The sequence below is a fragment of the Clavelina lepadiformis genome, chromosome 5 (genome assembly GCF_947623445.1).
Source record: "Clavelina lepadiformis chromosome 5, kaClaLepa1.1, whole genome shotgun sequence".
Taxonomy (NCBI): domain Eukaryota; kingdom Metazoa; phylum Chordata; class Ascidiacea; order Aplousobranchia; family Clavelinidae; genus Clavelina; species Clavelina lepadiformis.
Window position 1 is genome coordinate 23,264,674 of NC_135244.1, and position 23,390 is coordinate 23,288,063.

At 36.0% G+C, this 23,390-nt stretch overlaps 1 protein-coding gene and 1 long non-coding RNA gene across 3 annotated transcripts in view; both read left to right on the forward strand.

Moving 5' to 3' along the window:
• LOC143458856 (uncharacterized) overlaps positions 1-15,328 on the forward strand; it is a 42,878-nt gene extending 27,550 nt beyond the window's left edge. Inside the window, exons 1-8 of one of the 2 annotated variants that reach the window (XM_076955735.1) lie at positions 4,634-4,726; positions 5,656-5,724; positions 6,658-6,898; positions 7,407-7,490; positions 11,405-11,479; positions 12,085-12,159; positions 13,077-13,171; positions 15,207-15,328. In XM_076955735.1, coding sequence (XP_076811850.1) covers positions 4,712-4,726; positions 5,656-5,724; positions 6,658-6,898; positions 7,407-7,490; positions 11,405-11,479; positions 12,085-12,159; positions 13,077-13,159 — 642 coding nt within the window. In that variant the 5' untranslated portion in view covers positions 4,634-4,711 and the 3' untranslated portion in view covers positions 13,160-13,171; positions 15,207-15,328. Of the gene's footprint in view, positions 1-4,633; positions 4,727-5,655; positions 5,725-6,657; positions 6,899-7,406; positions 7,491-11,404; positions 11,480-12,084; positions 12,160-13,076; positions 13,172-15,206 lie in introns of those variants that run through there. The other variant, XM_076955734.1, reaches the window with a different exon arrangement.
• A 3,434-nt stretch (positions 15,329-18,762) lies between these two features.
• LOC143458866 (uncharacterized) lies at positions 18,763-21,063 on the forward strand. The gene is made up of 3 exons (XR_013117718.1): positions 18,763-19,257; positions 19,342-19,474; positions 20,293-21,063. It is a non-coding gene; the product is annotated as an uncharacterized LOC143458866 (long non-coding RNA).
• The last annotated feature ends 2,327 nt before the right edge of the window (positions 21,064-23,390 follow it).

Sequence of the window (23,390 nt, forward strand, 5' to 3'; positions counted from 1 at the left end):
ATCACCGTGACATTTACGTCACATTGGCTTTACTACTATATTGACTAGGTTCTGCCGTAACCGAACAACAACTACACTAGATGAATGTTAAAAACTAAATGCTATAGTGTCAGCAACAGCATCTTAAGGGATCACTTCCCATTAGGAAAACAATTTTCAGCCGGCAACACGGCGATTGTGACGATGTCGCGTCATATTAAAAATAGAAATAAATTTTCCGGTTTAAAGCGCACGTGACATCGATGTAGGTTTGTTATGGTTTTGGCGATAGCTGGTTGCAGGTCCAAGTTAAGTAGTAAATTTGCTTTGCGTAGGAAATTTTGTTTTTTTTTGGAGTATTTGTCCTAAAATTTCAAGCTCAAAACTTGCTGTAAAGTTGAGGCGGTTGTTGTAGATCTCTTTGGACAAGGATTCTGTCCAAACTAAGACTGTAGGCAGTTCTAGCCCGAATCTCGTTGTAAGCCAAAATTCATAGTAGGTTTATGATGTGGTTTTACGATAGTAGCTTCTTGATTTAATATACTTTGCATTGAAAAGCCTATCTGTTTAAATTGGGTCATGACCCTTTAAGCCTTACGCACACGTTGCTGCGTATACTGTGTATGGGTAAAAGCGGATAGAAACAAGTCATCCGTTTTTGTGCGCTACTAGTGAATGAACTTGTACGTAAATACCGTGATACTGATGCTGATACTGTGTAAAACCACCTTCAAACCTTTCAGGTACACTGCACAGCTCTCAGTGTTTTCAACAAAAATAGGAAAAAATCACTAAAAATATTAACTATTTTTTAGTGTTATAAAAAGTCCGAGGATAAAAACTACGATATCATACCACACCAGCAATTTTTATGGCGCTCACTTAGGCTAACCATAGGCCTGTGTCTTGTATGGGAGACTTGCATTTAAACACAGGGAGTTTTACTCCGAAAACATTAGAGTCTATGTTTTACGCCACGTCAGTTTTGAAAACCTAATTAATTATTTTTCCGCCACAGCTAGTTCTTATTTCAATAAATGGAGTCGATTCTATTCCACATTCGTTTGCCTGCTCGTCCGTGTCACTGTCAAGTTACAACTGTCAAGAGATAAAACTAAAGGGTATTTGACTGCGCTTGCAATCTTTGTTTGCGCGTTTCTTTTCTTATGACATGATTTTATGACGCCACGCCAGAAAAGTCTAAGCTGATATTTACGCCAGTAGCGTAACGATATTTGCTCAATCGCCAGAGCGTCAGAGCAAAAGATTCGCCGTCAGTGAAAACCAAGAAATTGACGGCGCTCGAAGAGAAAGAAAGAAACAAAAACGAGAGTAAAGGAAGGAGAGAGAGGACAAAGTCTTGTACCGAAACTAGGATTTAAAACGCGAACTGACATCACTGATAAATAATTTATCGGTAAGTACAATTATGGCAAGGAGATGGGGGCATGTTGCACTTTCATCTATGAATGAACACAATAGACTTTGTATTTGTGGTACTTTTTAAACTAGTAGCGGTAAGGGACCCGCTACAATAAGTTCGAAAAATTCGTTTGATAATTTCATAAACCCATAAAACATTTAGAGACCAAATATAAAGCAAATGATCGCATTTATAAGTGAAATTGATTGTTTGTTTTGAGATATAAAGTTCTGACCAGAAAGTTAAACTATTTTCCACCATGACCGCGAGTGCGATGTTTACGTTTTTTTTGTATTGACCCTGTGGCGGTTGGCGTTACGCCATCAAAAGTGGCGCATAGCATTTATAAAAGGTTTATAAATGAATTATTCTCACTACTATTGTACATAGTTTACTAAAATGATGGCAAACATGATAACACAAGATGGGCTTCAGGCAGTATTTATTACCAACGAGCTTGATATTTCGATTGCCGACGTCAGAATTGGTGTAACTTGTTAACGATGTCTACTGCGCTTCTGGACGTATAGCAGAGCAATCCGTCAATGTTACTTGCCGACTTGCGGCTGTCATTCCGAATCTAGCGAGGTAACCAGTGAAATTGATGCTATTTCGCGACTATTTCTCGATATTGACGAATCTCATTTTAAGGCGTAGATTATTGCAGGTTAGTAGCTGTCCTAACAATGACTTTCATACGTTCAAATAAATACACGTTAATTTTCAGTTGTTTTATTAAATTTGACCGTCTGGGCTGTAGTGGCCCAACATGTCAGGTGGTTAAAGCGAATTTTCCATATTGTTAACTCGTTCACCATAACTTGAGTGTGTCAAGACAAGCGATAAAATCTTTTAAAAAATAATTTGCCCGAGGGTAAGGGTAACTAGTGACGTAAGTCTACGGTATGCAACCAAATAAGGGCATGGTAACGAAGCAAAGCTAATCACCGTGACGATTACGTCACATTGGCTTAACTACTATAATGACTAGGTTCTGTCGTAACCGAAAAACAACTAGATGAATGTTGAAAACTAAATGCCGTAGTGTCAGCAACAACATCTTAAGGGGCCAGTTTCCATTAGGAAGACAATTTTAAGCCAGCAACACGGCGATTGTGACGATGTGGCGTCATACAAAAAAATAGGAAATTTTCCGGTCCAAAGCGCATGTGACGTCGTTGTGGGTATGTTACGGTTTTGACGATAGCTGGCTGCAGGTCCAGGTTAAGTTGTAAATTTGCTGTGTGTTGGAAATTTTGTTTTTTGAAGTATTTGTCCTAAAGTGTTAAGCTCAAAACTTGCTATAAAGTTGAGGTGGTTGTTGTAGAATTTTTAGGAAAAGGATTCTGTCCAAACTAAGACTGTAGGCAGTTCTAGCCCAGAACTCGTTGCAAGCTAAAATTCAGGGAAGGTTTATGATGTGGTTTTGGGATACTAACTTCTTGATTTATTGTACTTTGCATTGAAAAGCCTATCTCTTTAAATTAGGTCATGACCCCTTAAGCCTTACACACACGTTGCTGGGTATATACTGTGTATGGGTAAAGCGGATAAAAACAAGTCATCCGTTTTTGTGCGCTACAAGTTAATGAAGTTGTACGTATATATTAGGGATGTGCCGCGAGGAAGATTATTCGAGTTCGCACGAACCCGAATATCATGAAGGTTGACACGAACGAATCTCGAATCTATTCGTATTAGAACCACACAATAAAATTTCCTCCAAAAGTTGTCAAGTCTTGTTTCTAAAAAACATGATCGATAAACAAATCGCTTTCTTTCGAAAAATAGTGTTAAAAAAACGATTGAAAAAGCAAAATCATTTGGAAAACGACCTTCATTGTAAGTACTGCTGACTCTAGTGAAGCTTTGTCGGGAAACTAGATCATCATTTTTTACGAAAGACAATAAATTTATAAGTAATATTGTATTCGGGTTCGCCATTGTTGGTATTCGTGTTCGCCCGAATCTTCCATAAAGGCGATATTCGGCGAATCTATTCGGGTTTGGGTTCGTATCGGCCCATCCCCAGTATATATGCGTATACGTTTTGCGTACAAAAGCGAATTGTTGATACTGTGTAAAACCACCTTCAAACCTTTCAGGTACACTGCACAGCTCTCAGTGTTTTCAACAAAAATAAGAAAAAAGCACTAAAAATATTAACTGTTAGATTAACTATAAATATAATGAAGTCGATTCTATACGGCATTCGTTTCCCTGCTCATCCGTGTCACTGCCACTGACAAGTTACAACTGGATAAAACTAAAGGGTATTTGACTGCGTTTGCAATCTTTGTATGCGCGTGTTTCTTTTCTTGTGACATGATTTTATGACTTCACGTCAGAAAAGTCTAAGCTGATATTTACGCCACTAGCATAACGATATTTACTCCTTCGACAAGTGTTAGATCAAAACGTTTGCCATCAGTGAAAACCAAGAAAATGACGCCGCGCGAAGAGAAAGAAAGAAACATAAACGAGAGCAGAGACAGGAGGGAATGAAAAAGTCTTGTGCGATGTTTATGCTCTTTATGCATTGACCCTATGGGTTGGCGTTAAGCCACCAAAAGATTACACTAACAATTATGACATAACACGGATGTGACGTCCAACGCAACAGAGAAGCGACGTTTTAGTTGCCGTGAAAAACACCTTTTGACGGGATCAACTTTGTGCTGGGCTGTTGTCTTTTTATTCACAGTAGGCAGAGAAACAATTGTTTGATGTTAGACTAGTACTGTATGTGCGAAGTTACAAAATAATATATTTAGGCTGAAGTCAGATTGCTACAAAGTCTAACTCTTACACCGAAACCCCACTGGCGATCCCGAAACACGTGATCCAGTAGCAAGCCTACCTCACATTAGTGACCACGACTCGCTACGAACTTTACAAACTTCACTCTGCTAATGCTCAAGTAAAGTCGCTTCTTGATTTCTTGTAGTCTTTTATGAGATATTTGCTTTGTTATACTTTCTAGCATGGACACATTTATGAAGTTTAGCGAACCATGATACAGTACCTAGTCGGTCAAAGGTATTAGTTCATCTAGTTACGACAATGGCGTGACGAAGGCATCTTTTTTATTTGAAATATGTTCTATTCTTTATCATGGTCTGTTGTAATCAGTTGTTGAGGCTGTAGGTTGTCTACGGATGAAGGTTTTATTGTAAATAATTGAAACATCAAACTATTTCAAGTTGAACTATTTGTTTGTTTGTCTCATCAGTTTTAGACGTTTATAGCCTAGATTTAACTCAGTTTTTTCCTGCTCAATTGTTAAATTGACTACGTCATCGCAACAACATGACATCACCAAACGTAAGTGAAATAATGACGTGATTAACATTGTCATAGTGCGTAGGATTAATTAATTTGATGATGTCACGAAGATTGATGTGTCTTCGCGAAATTTGTATTGACGAAATTGTGAATAAGTGTGAATTTAGTTACTTCTAAATCAGTTTAACTTTTTATTAATTGTTTGTCACTTTATTACTGTACTACTTATGACCATTATTTTTAAATTTTCGACAACTTTAACAACGTTTATTAACTGCTGCTGATGTATTCAAGAAATGTCGAGCACAACACACAAATACTTTTGTGCTTCTGAGTAAATTGCAATCGGGTTTATAGCAGAGATTTTGTTTTATTTTATTTCCTGAAATCGGTTTTAACACCAGGCATCAGATCATAGTGGGGTAGATGGATTGTCCTTTATAAAAGATTTTCGGTCATTGTGGCTGTGTGTCCGGTTCAATTCGGCATCGGTTCAACTGACGCAGCTGAAATAATTTCTATTATTTGGCTTTTAATTTGTGGACAAATTTTTTCCGTTCATTGAAAGTTCGACATTTTCTTTACGAGTCACTTCGTTGTGACGTAAGAATTCCTCTTGTAATTTTGTGAATCACCTGGTCGGTTAAGACTTCAATGAATTGTCAAGATGATTAAAATTTTTAGTAAATGACTTCGATAAATCTTTGGTGGCTATGTGAGAATTCGGTAAAACCCTCTTGACTCGCATATTATTGTGAGCATTTGGTTGTTCAATAACCTTCATATTTTCTATGCAACATCATATCACAAACTTTTATGTTTGTTTACTCAGTTAGTTTGGGACGTACACGAACTTTTAACCCAAGCAAGAAAAAATTAAGAAACATCTCCATACGTAGGCATTGGGTTGTCATTGGGAATAGCGTTAAAATTTCATTTTGTTTTTAGTAGAAATCTTGTCTTTGTAGACTTCCAGCCCAAGCAAGCACATCATGATCAGCTACAACTGGAGTGACTCGAAGGAGCTGGCGCATAAGGTGGGTTGTGCCCAGTTATGTTGCGATGTCTTGAAAATTTATATTAACTGTTGCTTGATGAATCTTTTTTCGAGTGTGAGCCATATTTTTTTTAATTATCTGCGTGGAATGGCTGTGCTTTTTTATACATTTGATTATTATCATTGCCCAGTGACCCAGTTTATTTAAATGGGAGTAAATCCAAAAATAAATTTGTCTTAAATCAAACAACAGGTGTCAGATAAATCAGTGCCAAAAAATCTAAATCATTGCTTATTATGACGTAAATGGCGGCCATTACAGTGTTACGTCACAATATAAAATCAACGGGTATAACTAAGGTATCAAGATCAAGTATGAATGGAATATTTTGTGTGGTCAACAAGCAATAAGCATAATTAAAGTTCACTTTATAACAAGAATGTTTTGTTCAGCTCAGTTTTTGCCGTTGGTGCTAACCTTGTTTGGTCCCGGTAACTGCTGTAAAGACAACAGATTCTTTTCTGAATTACAGCGGCCATTTTGTTTTTGAAGGCAAAATATGTTTGATCGCTGATACTTCACAATAGAAAATGTCGACCCACTTTGATTCTTTTTTAAATTGCAAACGTTCTAGACATCGACCTGTAAATATTTCGCTCAGGTCGGTAGCTTGTAACATTTTTCACATAGTATGTTTACATAAAAAAGATAAAAACATTTGAAAAAAGTTGCCTGGATTTTTGTTTACAGTGGTTTGTATTCTACTCATTGGCTTTGCTCGACATGAGGTCACGTTACGTGGTCAACGTGGTATGTGACGTGAAACACGTAATAATAGGTTACAAATAGGTTACAAACCGGTGTAAAATAAGAACTAGGCAAATCTTTTTTCAATGTCTTTTCATCACTGTATAGAAAAATTCCCTTCATTCGTGAATTGTTGCTTCATCAACACGACGTGGTTTATTCTAGATCAATGATCGTTTGTCTGATGCTGGGTACCAGGTTTGGATCGACAAGGAACAGATGAAAGGAGATATGTACGAAATGATGGGCCGAGCTGTTAACAACGCTCACGTGGTTCTGATGTTCACTTCTTCCAACTACGAGAGAAGTGCTAATTGCCAGAGTGAAGCGAACTATGCAAAAGACCTGAAGAAGAAAATTATCCCAATTCGTGTCCAGAAAGAATACGAACCAAACCCCAAAATTGGTAACAAATTAAAACTTAGTAATTACAGTAATTAGGTTGGGGAAACGCAAAAAATTTTCGGCTCGTGGCAAGCCGAGCTTTCGACTATAACCTTCGTGAGTGCCCGAGACGAGCTCGTATGACGTCATATTAAAAGATGTTTAAATCCGAGCAAAATACCGTTATAGTGTTGGCTTCATCGAGAATGTATACGTCACGTTTATCTCACGTTTGATGCTTGCTTCACATTTGCTTTAGCATTTGACAAACACAAACTGTGAGATCGATATGTTAAGAACACAAATTAGTTGTAAGTTACATCGTGCACACACTCGCGCATAGAAAATACTAAAGTCGTAGTTTTTTGAAACAGAAAACGCTTAAAATTGGTTGGGGCTCGTGCTCGTCGCATCCTTGAAATAATGTAAAAAGATCGAGATAAAACTTAAATACCCAGAATAACAATTTTGAAAGAGTTGTCTTGTTTTTATTCCATAAAACTTGTATAACTGCGTGATGATGTTCTTAGGCATGATGACAGCAGGCTTGCTCTACTACAACTTCAGCAAAGGATCCTTCGATGACAACTTCAAAGAACTTCTTCATGAGATAGGTGAGTTTATCTTTCAAGCTTTACTCTTGTTTCTCAGATATTTGGTCAAATCAAAATTGCAACTTATTGTAAATTTATTAATTTAATTTTAATTTATTAAGTGATAGTTGTAAACGGGCCTTATATTGTAAACCCAAAGTCGGCCCGAATCCAAAATTTATTTAAAGCTCCAATTAAGCCCGACAGTTAACTTTACTAAACGAGCCGAAGTCATCTTTTGATGTCACTCTTTTACTTTTATCCTTTTCTAAGTACACAAGTGTGCATGCGGGCATACTGTCAAAAACCTGCCGCAGTGAACAAACTCAACTAAGAAAAGGATAAAAGTCAAAGTGTGACATCAAAAGATGACTTTGGTTCTCTGCACTGTAGAGAAAGTGAAACTACGACGTAAATGTGGCAGAGTGTGAGTATGAATTCGAGCTCGAATCTGGCCCGAAATTGGTTTCAAACTTAAGCCCAAACCCGACCTGAGAATCCAGGTCCGACTTACAAATCCGGTTTGAGTTGATAATAATCTGGGTCGGTAGATGTTGATAATTGCAGAATAATAATATTTGTACATGTGTATACTATTATTTGATGATGACAGGATGACTACTGCAATCAGTATATGCTTGTGTTACATTTGTTTTGCCCTGTATCTGTTACATTTCTCTATTGCGGCCGATTGCGAAAATATCGTCTAAATAAGCAATCGCACCGTTCCACTCAACGCCATTAAGCACCACTCTCATCAAGTGCTGGAAGGTAGACGGTGCATTACAGAGTCCAAATGGCATAACATTAAATTCATAGAGTCCTTTATAACACGTAAAGGCCGTTTTTGGTTTATCGGAGGGTTTCATTTTAATTTGCCAGTAGCCCGAACGAAGGTCTAAAGTTGAAAAGTAACGGCAACCAGACAATTGGTCTAAGCTCTCATCAATTCGAGGTAATGGATAACTATATTTTTTTGTTCAGTCATTCAGCTTACGGTAATCGATGCAAAAACGCATATCACCGTCTTTTTTGCGAACTAATACAATTGGACTAGCCCAGAGTGATTGAGAAGGTTGAATAATTTCTTTGTCACACATATCCTCAACTAGTTCATTTACCTTTTGCTTTTGGGGTTCAGACAAGCGTCTTGGGTGCTGGCGTACAAGGAGCGATCTCCAGTTTCGATTTAGTGTTCGACCAGTTCTGTTTGTCCAATATCGTACGGGTGCAACGAAAATACATCACGATAGGAAGAGATTACGGAAAACAGCTTTTGGCGTTCAACTTTTGACAGTTCCAATTTATCCAAACATAACTCATCGTGCAGTGCCGACAACTCATTGTTGGACAACTTGTTCTCTGTAATAGGAAGAATTGAGTAAGCGTTTGTATATTGAATTTTGCTTTCACCTGCAATTGGAACAACTCTTGCAACGGAAGACTCGCTTGGAATTACAACTTCGACGTTTGATGGATTTGCCAAGCGTAACTGGACTAAATTGGCTTGAGTAGAGGTAACATACTCCGCGACTGCAACATTCCACTTCTCTTGGACGTTGTTAAGGCGTTCGATCAAAACTTCCACATCTGGCATGTTTGGTTGGCCGTCAAATGTTCCAGGGAGTAGCAGTTCGGTAAAGGGAGGAATACGTGCAAAATCTAACAACTTAACAACATGACTATTTGCTAGGCCTGGAAATTTCAGTAGGGGGATGGTACCACCTCCCGCTTTTAAAAACATTTTTTCATAATCCACGATACACCGGTTATGTTGCAAATAATCAATTCCCAAGATGCAATGATCAGCGATAGAGTCGCAGACATAAACGTCGCAAGTTTCTATACAACCGGCGACTGAGATTTTAACCTTACTTCTGCCCAACATATTTATAGGCTTACCTCCAGCACCCACAAAACCAATTCCGGTTGGGCATTTTGTTAATGTTGTTTGTAGCGTATCATACAAACTTTTACTTATAACTGTAACGGTAGCCCAAGTGTCAATCAAAGCAAACACTGAACTCTCATTAATGTTTATGTTTACATACCTATGCAAGTCCGGATCCATAGTTTGAACCTGGTAGATTTCCCGTGGTGGATTGCTGTGAGTTCCGTGTATGTCAGAAGCACGTCGAAAGTTTCTTGCACGTTGCCTGTGACAGCGTCGAGCAATGTGACCATATTCCCCACAGTTAAAACACTGAAGTCTTCTTCTCTCTTCACGACGTTCTCTTGCTGTCTTCATTTCTTTTCGCAGCTGGAAAAGTTCTTCCTGAAGTTTTTCGACAGTTCTTTTTAATTGGGATACGTCCTGATGATTTCCTGTAACCGCTGCTGCTTCTTCTGACGTCATTATACGTGGTTCATGATGCGTCCGTTCTGCGTTTTCAATAATGTTCTTTGCTGTGGCGTAAAAATCCGGTTGTGCATTTTTAGAGTTATCGCGTAAGATTTGAGAGGCTTGTTGACGATCTCTCAGTCCTCGAACGAGTATAGGTTATACAGCACACTGCTGCGCATTTCATGCTGTTCGTCGTTTGGATAAGCCATTTTTCCCAATTGAGCTATAGATTCAAGAGGATTCGTCAAAACCTTGAGTTCGCTGAAAGAGTTGTTGCATGGCATGCTTTTGTGAAGATAGTCCTGAAACCGTGTCTTTTGCTTTTTGAATTAGTTTGGCATAACTAAGCTCGTAGAGTTCTTTACGACCATCGGTCATGGAGAATCTAATGTCTTCCGGCAAGCTTTGTAGAAATGCATGTTTCTTCGCCGCATCCGATGCATTAACGCTATCGCAGAAGGATTCGAATTCTTTGAGAAAAGACGAAAAACTATTGCCACGCTGGTAACGAGGCGGAAAGTAAAAAAATTCATACTTCAGTAAAACTTGATAAAATCTTCTGTACTTCTAAGAGGTCGTGCCGTGCTCGCCAGTGTTACGTTTTGCTGTTCTCACTCTTAGAATTACAGGGACATGTTTTATTTAAAAGCAGTTAAGTAAAGTTTGTCTTCACACAGCTCATCTCAGGAGCTCCAATACAAAACTGTCAGTGCAACTACTTGTCGGACACACGTCGATAAAAAGACACATGTGCTTAATTAACCACGGAAACGCGCAATCGGCCGCAAGGGAGAAATGTAACATATACAGGACAAAACAAATGTAACACTTGGAAATATTCTTTAACTACTTTGGTTAGGATTTGAAAAATGGAAACTAAACTTCATAAAATGAAAATTGCAAAAGCTCCCGGTAGTAATTTATTTTTTAACCTGGTTAATATTAAATATTTTTAAATTAATACTTCTGTTTATAACTAAAACTCAAAACTCATGTATTTCAAGTTTACACCGAATAACTAAAACAGTTAAACACTGAACACACCAATTTACACTGAATATGTAAAAGTTTAAGTTTGAGTATATTTCTCTGCCTGCACGTCACAGTAATAAGAATGATAAATAAAAGTATTAACGTGATGTAATTATTATTAAGGATTCGCTGGACACGTAATAATTGAACTGAAAGCAATGGCAGTTATATCAGAATTAACACTGCATCTAAAAGTCTAATTTTACTTCTCATCCGAACAAAAAAGGTCGGTTCTTAATTTAGAACTACTAAGCTTCAATTTCGTCATTTCCATTATTTAGTTTTCGTAAAAAATCTAGACCGTGTCTGCAGAACCATAATAGCTCGACGAACAGACTGAGTTACAGTCACAGATGCAGACAGGCTAAGAAACGGCACACACTCATGCTCAAAGAAACATTTTTCATTTATGGTCTTTCTAAGATTTAATTTCTGTCGGTACCTATCAACTGTATATCATTATTTGATGATGTCAGGATGATTACTTCAATCAGCATACGCTTGAAAATATTCTTTAACTACTTTGGTTAGAATTTGTTTTATTTTTGTTTTATTTCAGAATCCATTCCTGGTATCGAAATGACGAGAAAAGTGGAAACTAAACTTCATAAAATGAAAATTGCAGAAGCTCCCGGTAATAATTTATTTTTGAACCTGGTTAATATTAAATACTTTAAAATTAATTCTTCTGTTTATAACTAAAACTCATGTATTTCAAGTTTACACCGAACAATTAAAACAATTAAACGAACAATAAAACGCCTAATTTACACTGAATATGTAGAGATCACTTGAGAGAGTTCAAGTTTGAGATCATTTTCGTTCCTGCACATCAGAGTAGCGATAATGGTAAACGTGATGAAATTATTATCAGAAATTCGCCAATGACGTAATAATTGAACTGAAGGGACGGAAGTTTTATCAGAATTTGCACTGAATCACTTAAGGTCTTAATTTTACTGCTCATCTGGACAAAAATGATCGGTTCTTATTTTCAAACACTAAGCTTCAATTTCGTTATTTCCATTATTTAGTTTTCGCAAAAAATCTACACAGTGTATGCCGAACCAAAATATCTCAACGCTTTTATCGTTTTTCTTAAATTCTAATTTCTGTCTGTAATTACCAACTGTATACTATTATTTTATGAAGACAGCATGACTACTTCAATCACCATACGCTTGAAAATATTCTTTAACTACTTTGGTTAAGATTTGTTTTATTTTTGTTTTATTTCAGAATCCATTCCCGGTATCGAAATGACAAGAAAAGTGGAAACTAAACTTCAAAAAATGAAAATTGCAGAAGCTCCCGGTAATAAGATATTTTTAGCTTAGTGACTACATTGTTAAATTAATACTTCTGTTAACAACTAAATAACTAAACTTCAAACTGATTCACCAAGAATTATAAACAAAATCCTTTATCACTTGTGAATAAATTTCATTGATATCTCAAGTCAAAGGTGAATATTTGTTCTACATCTTAATTGCTGTCCTCAGAGAGTAAAGTCTAAATCATCATACACCAAACTTTTCGATCAAGATAACAAAGTTCGACAAAAAACGACTAAACTACTTCCAGAGTTTTTTCTAAAACCAAACTTTTGATTTAAGTTGAATTATTTCGGCTTCCGTTCAACTTCAACCACTACACAGATGCTGGTTTTTGTTTAATAGATTGTTAACTTTGTGCAAGATTTTTGTTTAACTTTGTTACGAATCAGGAATAATGAATCGATCAAGAATCTATAAAAGGAAATGTGCTGTTTAATCTCCCTCCTTCTTGTCAAGCATTTTGTTGATGACGCAGTAAACGAAGTTTGATTTGACGCAAATATCGCTTTGATTAAAATAATCTTTCCGTCCTTCGCGTCATCGTATCGTCTTTCGTTCTTAAAATCTTAAGTCTTAAAATCATTCGCGTATCGACTTTATGACAAAAGTTTCACATGCGCCTGTGTTAAACGTATTCATGCTGCAAAAGTGAAAACTAAGAGGAGATATTTTAATTAATAGTTGCAACTCTAATCGTGGTTATAGAATTTTGTCACAATCAATACTATCACGTCACTACTGGGCACCAACAAACCGCGTCTTATAGGCTGATTATGACAAGAAAGAAAAATACGCTTATCTTACACAGTACTTCGAGTTAATCAAATTCGAGTTCGTGTCCTGGTGACATCCGAGTTACTGATCTTTCAGCGTTTGCTGTAATTTCTTTAACAGGTCAGTCTGATGAGATACTTATCATTGGTGGATTGGGTTGTCAACAAAGTGTTGTAAAGTTCAACACCAAGACAAAGCGGTAGAGTGACATGCCGGTAAGTTTGTGTTTTAAATTATTTAGTTTAGAACAAGAGAAGTTTTTATACTGTTATACACTATACATACGTCCTCTTGTCACAGCATTGCGGCACTTACAAAAAACTTAAAAGCCAGCAATGTTCATCGGTTTGGTCATGACCAATTCTAACCTTATAATAGTCACATATATTTGTGAAAAACATCTGGCACAGACAGACGTCCCCAACAGGAATTGACACTAAAAAAATACAGTTTTCCAGGGATGAATTAATAAAGTGTGAAATAAATATGTCTGAATTATTTGCGGTTGTAGAACAAAGCAGTAAATTCCACAACTGATTAAAAAGTGGTGAGAATTGTCGAAATTAAAAGCAAAGGTTCCAAGTGAAACGACAGTGTGGAGGCAAACCCATGTTGCTGTTTGCAGTAGATCCATTGACCCCCACGTGTCACTCAGGCATATCCGCTTCAATTTTACGTTTTGTTGCGTGTTTGATTTTATCGCTGCTTTAAGACATGATTTCCCTTCAATTTCGTCATTTCATTATCATCACCATTTTACTTCTTACTAGATTAGTTATGTCCAACCGAAGTACCTTAGTGGACCCAAAAATTACGTCACTAGTTCAATTGGACACCATGAATAACTTACACTTCTAATCACACAAACACAGCACTAATAACACGCACAATAACGGACGTTAAGACGCTCAAGCAAATTGTACATAAATAAAACAATAATCTACGGCACACTTTCATACACATATACATATACACTATGTCATACCTATGTCATACCTATGTCATACCTATGTCATACCTATGTCATACCTATGTCATACCTATGTCATACCTATGTCATACAAATTCACTTTACGAATAACAGAACAATACCAACGCTAGGGCAGCACATAACTTTCGGGTGGGACATTGCTGTACTTGCTGTTTTTTTCAATGCAAATTTTAATTGCTTCTGATTGCGTTCAATGAATGCCGGTTTGTTTCTCTTTTAAATGAAAGGATTTGAAACGAACAATGTGATATAATAATGTCATAGTCATATGCTTATTGCCACACTTTAGCGACTCTCAAAAATGAGCTAAAGGAAAATTGGTTTTCTCGTGTATTCATGGCCCGCTGAGCACTCAGTGGGACTCCACAAAATATAGTCATGCGTTTCGTCAGTAAAAGTAAGATCAACTTTTATTCTAGAGATGAATAGATGAAGTTCGAAATGAAATGTTTTTTCATTTTGTTGTGGTTGCAGAGCAAAGTAATCCAAGCAATTAATTAATGTAATTATTAAAACAATTTAAGCAAAGCAATTGTTACGCAAATGATTAAAAACGTGAAATGTGGCGATAATGGCCGAATTTAAAAGAAAATGTCCAAATAAATCGACTGTTTTGAGACAAAACCACGTTGGTGCTTGCACTAAATCAGTGGTCTCCAATCTTTTTACACCACTGACTGGTTTCATGGAAACCAATCGTTGCGCGGATCGACAAAGCTGGTTTAAACATATAACAATGAGACAGGCACGAATTTCTTGTTATGCAAATTCAAGTCCATCCTTATACGGTGTTATTTCGAATTTACCCGAAAACTTATCACCCGACGTAACTGTCTACTGTTAAGAACGTGCTTTGTCTTCATAACGAACGCTCAGGGTTTTGTTGAAAAATCGCCGCATCGGAAACCACCGAAATACGCTCAGATAAAGCAAAACTTCATCAAGGCTGTTGGCCTTGCTCTTGCCATTATGAGAAATGAAGCAAATTTTAAGATCATTGTTTAGTTACAATGCCTTTTGTAACGTTTATACCTGTGTTGTTACGTGCCTCTGTACAATCCTCTCAACCTCAAAACTTTATTGAACATGTCCATGGGCCATGATTTATTCATATTGTATTGTTACCTGCAGATAGTTTTCTTACCTAAGTCTGGCCAGCCCATCTCCATTAATAACATCATATCCATTATTTAGTTGATATTGTTAGTAAATTCACTTTGTTTGATGTTGACTTTATGCAATGATGTTTCATCACACAGGATACAAATATTGCTCGGAAATGTCCATCTGCTGTAAATTACAATCAACAAATTTTATTGATGGGTGGTGCTAAACAACCGACGGGTACTCGCTACAACTCTGTTGAGATGTTGGACTTGAATGATGAGAATCCAAAGTGGGATAGCAACTTGCCTTCTATGGGAGAAAAGCGATATGGAACTGCATCAGCTTTATTGAATGGTAAGTTGTGATGACGTGCAAGTTCAAGTTCATGCAAATTATAGACAGTGATGTTGGGCAACCTCTCTTGTCGCTCACGCTCTCGCTCATCAATGAAAAAAGCCGTTATTCCTGCTTACCTTGTTGGCGATTAAAAACATTTTCACTCCGGCTCGTTTCAAGACATCAATCGCATTCGTATGTTGCAAACGTCATATGTTTGTTGTAATACCTCTCTCCAACTGCAGCTATAATTGCTGGTCATTTATTTGTTGCAAAAAGCATAGGAAATTTAATGAAATCACATCCTGAAGAGTTTTGTTTCGTACATACTTGCCACAAATGATTAATAGACGAGTAGAGAATTAAGAAGCTTCTACGATTGCAGATACCGTTGTTTAACAATTTAAAATTTTCTACTTTCAAACAGTGTTGCACGTAATTGACAATAAGTAAAACACTTATGTAATTACGTAACGGAGCTGCTGTTATGAACGTTTGGTAAATATTATTATATTACGTTATTATCCAACCTACTTTTTGGTATGTTTTGTCCACGAAACATCGATAACTAATTTTTAATTTGTATGCACTCTCTATGTAAACGCAATTGAAATGCGTGCGATATCTGCACTCGACTCCTGGCCCACATTGCCGTTTTACGAAACTGGGCAATAGCAATTTAAATGGTGACGTAATAACCGTCCTTTGATAACTATTGTTACAACATAAATCAAGTATTGAACATATGGCATTGACATTGCTAAACTGTTGAAATGGTGTCACGCTGCGCAAAGTCCAGGAGAAATATCGCTTTTGCATCTCGTGCAAAAGTAGATCACACGCTACGTCGATAAAGTTACGATAAGCAATTAAGTTTGGGAAAATGTTTGTAAAAAAAATAAGTGAGATTAATAACGACCATAATAAATAACCTTTAATTACATTTTAACTTGCCTGTAACATAAAGAAGACAAAAAGACAATTCTTCTGGTGACAGCCATCGAAAATAAATGCCAATTTTGCGAAATTGAAACTCAATATTAAGCAATTAATTGTCATATAAATCTGCAACACTAATTTCAAAGCATATATCGATAAGGTGATAAAATATACGTAACATGAAACAAATTACGACACCAAGTTGAAAACCCGGCCCATTGGCTCGGCTCACAACACGAGCGAATAACTAAAAAGGAGCAAGCTCGTGGTTCGGTTCCGACGTTGAAAAAAGAGCGACGTTCCCAAGATAGCTCCTAAAAAATAAGACACAGGGCTCACACTTTAAATTTTAGGCATTAACATCAGCGTAGTTGTAACTACATCGCTCGATTTAACATCGGTTTATGATGCAGCAGAATCCAGCAACGTTGTGTTTTCATGTAATATGGACCAGGCGTGTGAATAAATATGTTTATTTTCATAATTGTGGGCGTTAATTTATAATCATAGTTCTGTAACTACTGGTGTTTTATATCATTTTTTGATTAATGTTATTTATTTAGTTAGTATATTTAGTTAATAATTTTGTTTGATTTTCAATTTTAAAATTATGTTTGATTTTGCCCGGACTTGGAATTGATCACCAGAACCACTTTACAGGAGCAAGCTTAGTTAAATATCTTGCCCAAGGACATTACTATGGCAAGATAGCGCCATCGAGTGTCGAACCCATCTAGCATCTTGCGAGTTTGTGCTTTAACCACTCACTAATGTTGTGACGTAATCAACAAAATGTTTGAAACAAAAAACACAGCACGTCACAATAAGCTCCGTTTAGATTTCGTTGATCCAATAATCATGAAGTCACTTTAGGATATAACAAAAATCTTCTTGTATAAATATTCATCTGATTATGCCTCGTAGGTCTTGTTTATTGTGCCGGTGGTTTTAATGACACTGGTCGTCTATCATCATGTGAAAGTTACAATCCTGAAGAGAGGAAATGGTCTTCGATAAGAAACATGAATAACAACCGGTACTTACATGCGTTGGTCAGTGCACGAGGTGAGTTTTTTATTTTGATGTTTGATGTAAACTTTTGTCAAAGTTATGGATGTAAATTGAGACATGTCAATCACCAATCGTTCGTTTCCACATTGATAAAACCATACCGGCACCTGTCCGGGGGCCGCAGTATATGTGAAGCTGATACTCGCGTTCTTATTCGCATATTTTGCTTGAAATCGTTCATTATCACGTCACTTAGTTGTAACTCCTTGATATGGGGTCTTACGAGAATATGATATCAAGAGAAATCCAGACACTTAGATATACTGCTAACAGTTTAACTAAACATAGCTGCTTGGCGTTCATCATCACCACCAAATAGTTTGGTGGCAATAACACTTTTTACTTATTAGCGCTTTAAGCCAGTTCAACTCGTTTCATGAGCGCACTGCTCTCCCGAACCCGAAACCCGGATTTTTCTGTCCTTTTCTATTTCTCGAAACCTGGAATTTAAAATGTAAACATCCATATTTTTGGGAGAATCCAGGAAAACTTTGGCGTTCACAATTTTCAAACATAGCAGAGTCGCTGTATACTAATTACGCAATTTATTGTTTGATATTAGGTGATTATTTTATCACAATATTGAGTTTGCGCAATATTTTTACTGGCAACTTGGGTGTTAATTTGTATTGCGTCATAAGCAAGAAAACAAAGAAACTTTCTAAACTTGATTACGAAGTAAAATATAACTTGGCACTTCATACCTTTTATTTACTTAACACGAGCTTTTGCAAGCTTGAACTCACATGATCAGGTGGACTATAGGTTATGAATTGCGCAATATGCAAACAAGTAATAACACACGGGCACAGACAGTGCATTCTCTCCAGCGCTTCCACACAACATAAAATCACCATCAATTACACTTTTAAAATAGATTTACTTTAAAAACTCACACATTCATTCAATTAAAATGCGTTGATGTCGGAAGTTCTCTCAAGTCATTGGGTATTTCTGCACAGGTTTAAGCAAAGATCATGAAAACATTTGACTACCAAAATATATGTTGGGGTAAAAGAAAAGAGCAGGACTAATGGAATTGCGCAAAACCGAATTAAACGAACCTGAAAACATGAAAATATTCACAATTCTGCCGGGATCGAAAAGGAAAAATTAAAGAATTAAACGGAGACGAAATGCGCAAATTCCACCATTTTGCAATAATGTTGATTTTCAAAATAAGCGTTTCCAATTACCAGGAATTAACTCATGTAATTAAATATCAAAACGAGTAGAAATATTTACTCTCACGTGATACGCGTCGCTGGCTTGACTCGACTCACTTAGCCTCACTCATGTAAAAAGGTTGATGACGTGTCACAACAAAAAGCGCAGAAACAAACGATGTGGTCTTTTGTGTCCAAGAGTTTAATAGATGCAAAACTCAGTGCAGAGAATAGAAGATTAAGCCGCGGGTCACGTCTTAAATTTTCTATGATTTGAAATGACAGTTTGTGTGACGTCACACATATCATGCTTTCTAACAATTTCTAATTTTGGCTCCTGGAATTATGTTCCTTGTATTTTGAAACAAATTTATAAAAATCAGCAGAAGATAAAAGAAGCAACGAGAAATGGTCAAAGAAAATCCAACCACTGCAAAGGATTTGACTTTTCCTTCATAATGTGCTGGAGCAATAATGCTCGAATTTCAAGCACAAATGACGCGTTTGATTGATTGATGGTTTATTTTGAAAGGTTTGCTTTATGCACTTGGAGGAAGCCATGACAAACGTACAACAAACTTAGCAGAATGTTATGATCCAAAAACCGGAAAGTGGGAATATATTCCACCGATGAAAACCTGCAGATATGGATTAACTGCTGTTGTATTAAACAACGAAATATACGCGATAGGTGAGTCTTGCTGCAAGTGTAAATATCTTTCAAATGTTTAAGGAAATTTATGACTTGTCATGTTATTTAAATGAATTAAATCAGGTGGCTATAATATCCCTTCTGTTGAAAAATACAACCTGGACACAAAAACTTGGACTGATGTTCCATCTATGAATGAAAAAAGACAGATTGGTTCAGCTTGTGTGGTGGATGGCCTTATATGGGTGTTTGGAGGGTGAGAAATTATAAGTAACTATTATATGTAACCAAGTTGTTTAATTTTTATATTATACTATCAGAAATTTACCAATATTAAGAGCTTAATGTCTGATGCTGTGATTGCCAACCTGGGGTCCATGAACCGTTAGATTAGATGAAGGTGAAGGTCATGATGAGTTTTGGGAAATCAATTAAAAATACTTCATTTAATATCAGCACCGAAATAATTATTACATAAGAAGTGATAACTAAAATTGTCAATTGTTAGCTCATAATGATATTGATTTTATAAAAGTTCGCAACAGTACTCCAGCATGCAGAATTAATCATTCGTAGTTAGAGACATGGAGAGTGACAGTTCTTCAAGCAGCGAGGAAGAATGTTTAGCGATAATAGCCTTTGCTCTGACATACAGTCAAAGAAAGCACAGAGTGTGGATTTGAAATGCGTTTAAGAAAAAGATATTAGCAGCTACAAGCTTATTGAAGAACTCGTTATTCAAGATACAGTAGAGAAGTACTTTCGATATGAGAATGACCTTTCGTCGCTTGGAGCCCTTGCTTTTCTTGGTTGCCACTCAAATAACAAATCAGTATAAACAAATCAGTTTACAAACTACAGAAACTACAGGAAGATAAGGTTGACGTGATGCTTTTGTAATCGTCTATTGCAAAGTGGGTTGCGTAGTTTATTTATTATGGTTAATATATTCTGGATAACTTGCTTTCCAATAAATAACTTACTTATAACTTGGTAAAGCTTTAATTTTGATTTACTCATCGTCTATCGTTTGCAAACATTTTGTGTTTAAAAGTTTCTTTTTAAATTTTATAGGAAAGGTGCCAAAACAGTTGAGTTCTATGATCCAGCCACCAACAAATGGCAAGTATCGACCAACATGGACAGACAACGTTGGTGTCCTTGCGTCCTTTCCATCTGAAGTTTTTTTGGATGGTGATTTCTTTATCTGGACATGTTTTACAGGTCCTTTAATTTATTTCTTGATTCGTCGAAATCTTTTTATCTTCATTGTTTTATTTGCCACTTTTGATCAATAATCGTTTGGCATTTAATTTTGACGTCATAAAGTCGATCGTTTCCAAATGTGATGTTTTGTGCTTGGGAATTCTTTTATGTCGTTTCCGTAAGCTTAAAATTTTTTGATCAAATTCCTCATCTTAAACTAAACTTGTACAAACGAATATTTCATTTAAATTCATTGAAAATATTTCCTGCTCTTATCGTCCTTCGTTTCAATTTATAAATTTTCTTTCAGTGTATCTTTGTATTTCAAACTATACAATGGCCGTTTACCTTGGTTATCTAAAACGATAAAATTCTTTTAAATATGGGTTCATTTCACGTTGACATTGATCGAATATTTCCATTTTAAGCCAAAGATTATTTCATTTTCTTTTTTTAACCCATAGTATAATTTTCTCAAACGTTGACCTGTTATTGTATGTTTTTCTCACGTGACTTTATTCTCATTAGTTTAATTATTTCGATTCTGTGTTGGTTGTTTGATTTTTGTATCATGTGATTGTCACTTTTCCTAATTGATTTTAGAAACAAATTCATTAATAAAATGATAATTTACGCTTGCACATTACACACCTTATAGCTTTACACATCAAAAATTATAATTAACCAATATACTACAGTATCCATGCATGTGGAGGCATCTGCTTTATAATAAAAACCGATTAGTTGCTGGGCAGTGAAGTGAACATTCTTCCTTTCAAAATCCTTGACTTTTCTCCACAAGCGCCAGATAAAAATAATCTCATGGTTTGCATTCAGTCGTGACGTCACTCGGAATTAGGCGAGCCAACATTGGTTGGTGTTGAAATGATTAAGATTTCTTCTTATGTGCGCCATTGCAGTATTTCTTAGCTGCAAGTTTGTTACCATGCATGCACTGTGTTGCCTTCATGCTCTGAGTGCGCGAACATGCTTAAGTGGTGCTTGAGCTTTGATGATGATTTAATAACAAGTTTTCTGCGGAAAACAAAATTAGCAATTAATTAGCAATTAATTAGCAATAATTAGCAATTAGCAATAATTAGCAATGTCCTTAATTGCTCCCACATGACTATAAAGTATCATATTTGCACCTAGTTCGGTATTGATAAATCAATATCGGCACCTGCCCTGCGACCGCAGTATAGCTTGATCCGACATTCGCGTTCTTATTTGTATTTTTGATTTGAAATTGTCCATTGTCACGACAAAATTTTCTCAACAAACAATCAACAATCAAGTGTGACGTAGATTCTCATTGTCAATTGAACAAAAAATTCTTTATCGTCATACTGTACTAAGGAATATTAATATAGTATGACGTATAGAGGTATGACAAATTGCAAATCGACAGTGAAACAAACATTAAGTAGAATTATGTGTCGTCAGTAACTATATTTATATTAGGCCTGCTCACAGGATATGAAATTCTCAGAAATTGTTGTAATTTTTAAGCAGCTTGTAATTCTATCGAATGTTTGTGTTTATCCTATCGAAACGTTTACGCCCAATATAACTCATTTTACTAAAGCTCAGTCGAGAAGAGTTTGTTATTTTGCTCTGTCAACTCAATGTAATTTTTCATCATGTTTAACTAATGAAGGATCAATATAACCAGGTTTAATCAATGTGGACATTTGTGCTTATTGATGTCAAGTCAATTAGAGAGCAACTAGCGACAGGTGGATAAGAATCAACATGAAATCAATCGTGTAAGTGGTCGAGCTTACATAGGCAGTGAAATGACAAACAATTTAATCTGAAGTGACTGCTTAGTAATGTCTGCGATCAGATGATAATAAATTAGCACGAACAATCAGACATTCTGGTTGTGAAAATTTTACACGACCTTGAAGACTCATAATCAATAGATGAGCAATTAATCAACCACTTGCTGCAATTTTGAAGCCTGATGGTGCGATCGTCTAGTCAAGTAAATGGTTACAAGTTCTAACACAACAATGTTATTTTGTTAAAGATTCTGTAGTGTTGTGATAGTGTGTAATAATAGACAATAAATATTTTAAACAACGCTAATAAGTATCCTTAGTCGCATCAGTTGCTTTGTTGTTTTCTGGCAAATGTTGTAATATATGATATAATGCACATGATGAGTGATGTGAAAGTAAAGTTATAATAACATAGCATAACTACATAACACCGAGCTTCATTGATTATGCGGTGTAGTTAGGACAATGTTTTTCTATAAAACTTAGACTGACATGCAAAAAACAGATAATTGAATTCTTGTATTTAAGAGATATATAAGGTACAATAACATTAATGAGAACAGGCTATATCAGGTATATAGCATATAGTATATCAGACACACAGTTTAAATATAGCTGAAGGAGGCTTAGCATTTCATTTATTTATTGCATATTTAGCTCATAAAGCCGGTTCAAAAGGTGACTGAATAGTCGAATACTGGTTAAGCAAAGGTACGGATAATCAAGGAACTACTGTAGTATTACTTATACAGTGCATGCATGCTGTAACTAGTAGTATACAGTATATAACTGTTTGGCAACACTAGTAAAACTACAAGAAGATTACGAGAATATTTGTAGTATTTTGATGTAGCAAAAGGAATAAACTGAGCACAGCATCAAGAATAGCTTCGAAATAGATGAATAAAGTTTTCAATTGTTTTTCAATGTTTGGACCATTTTTTGTTGGTAACATTTTTGTACAGTGCTTCCCAGGTATTTTTTAAGAAATTATTGTACTTTTTAGCAACAAAATTGGAAAACCTTAACTTGTAAGTTAGAATAAAAGTTTTAAAATAATAAGTTGAAGTGTATTTTTATGCAGATTGTAAAAATGTTCTAATAGCAGGTGATCCATGCAAAACAAACTATTTCCAAAGTACAGTCTGGTTAAGCTTAAACAGTGTTCTAGCACGCATG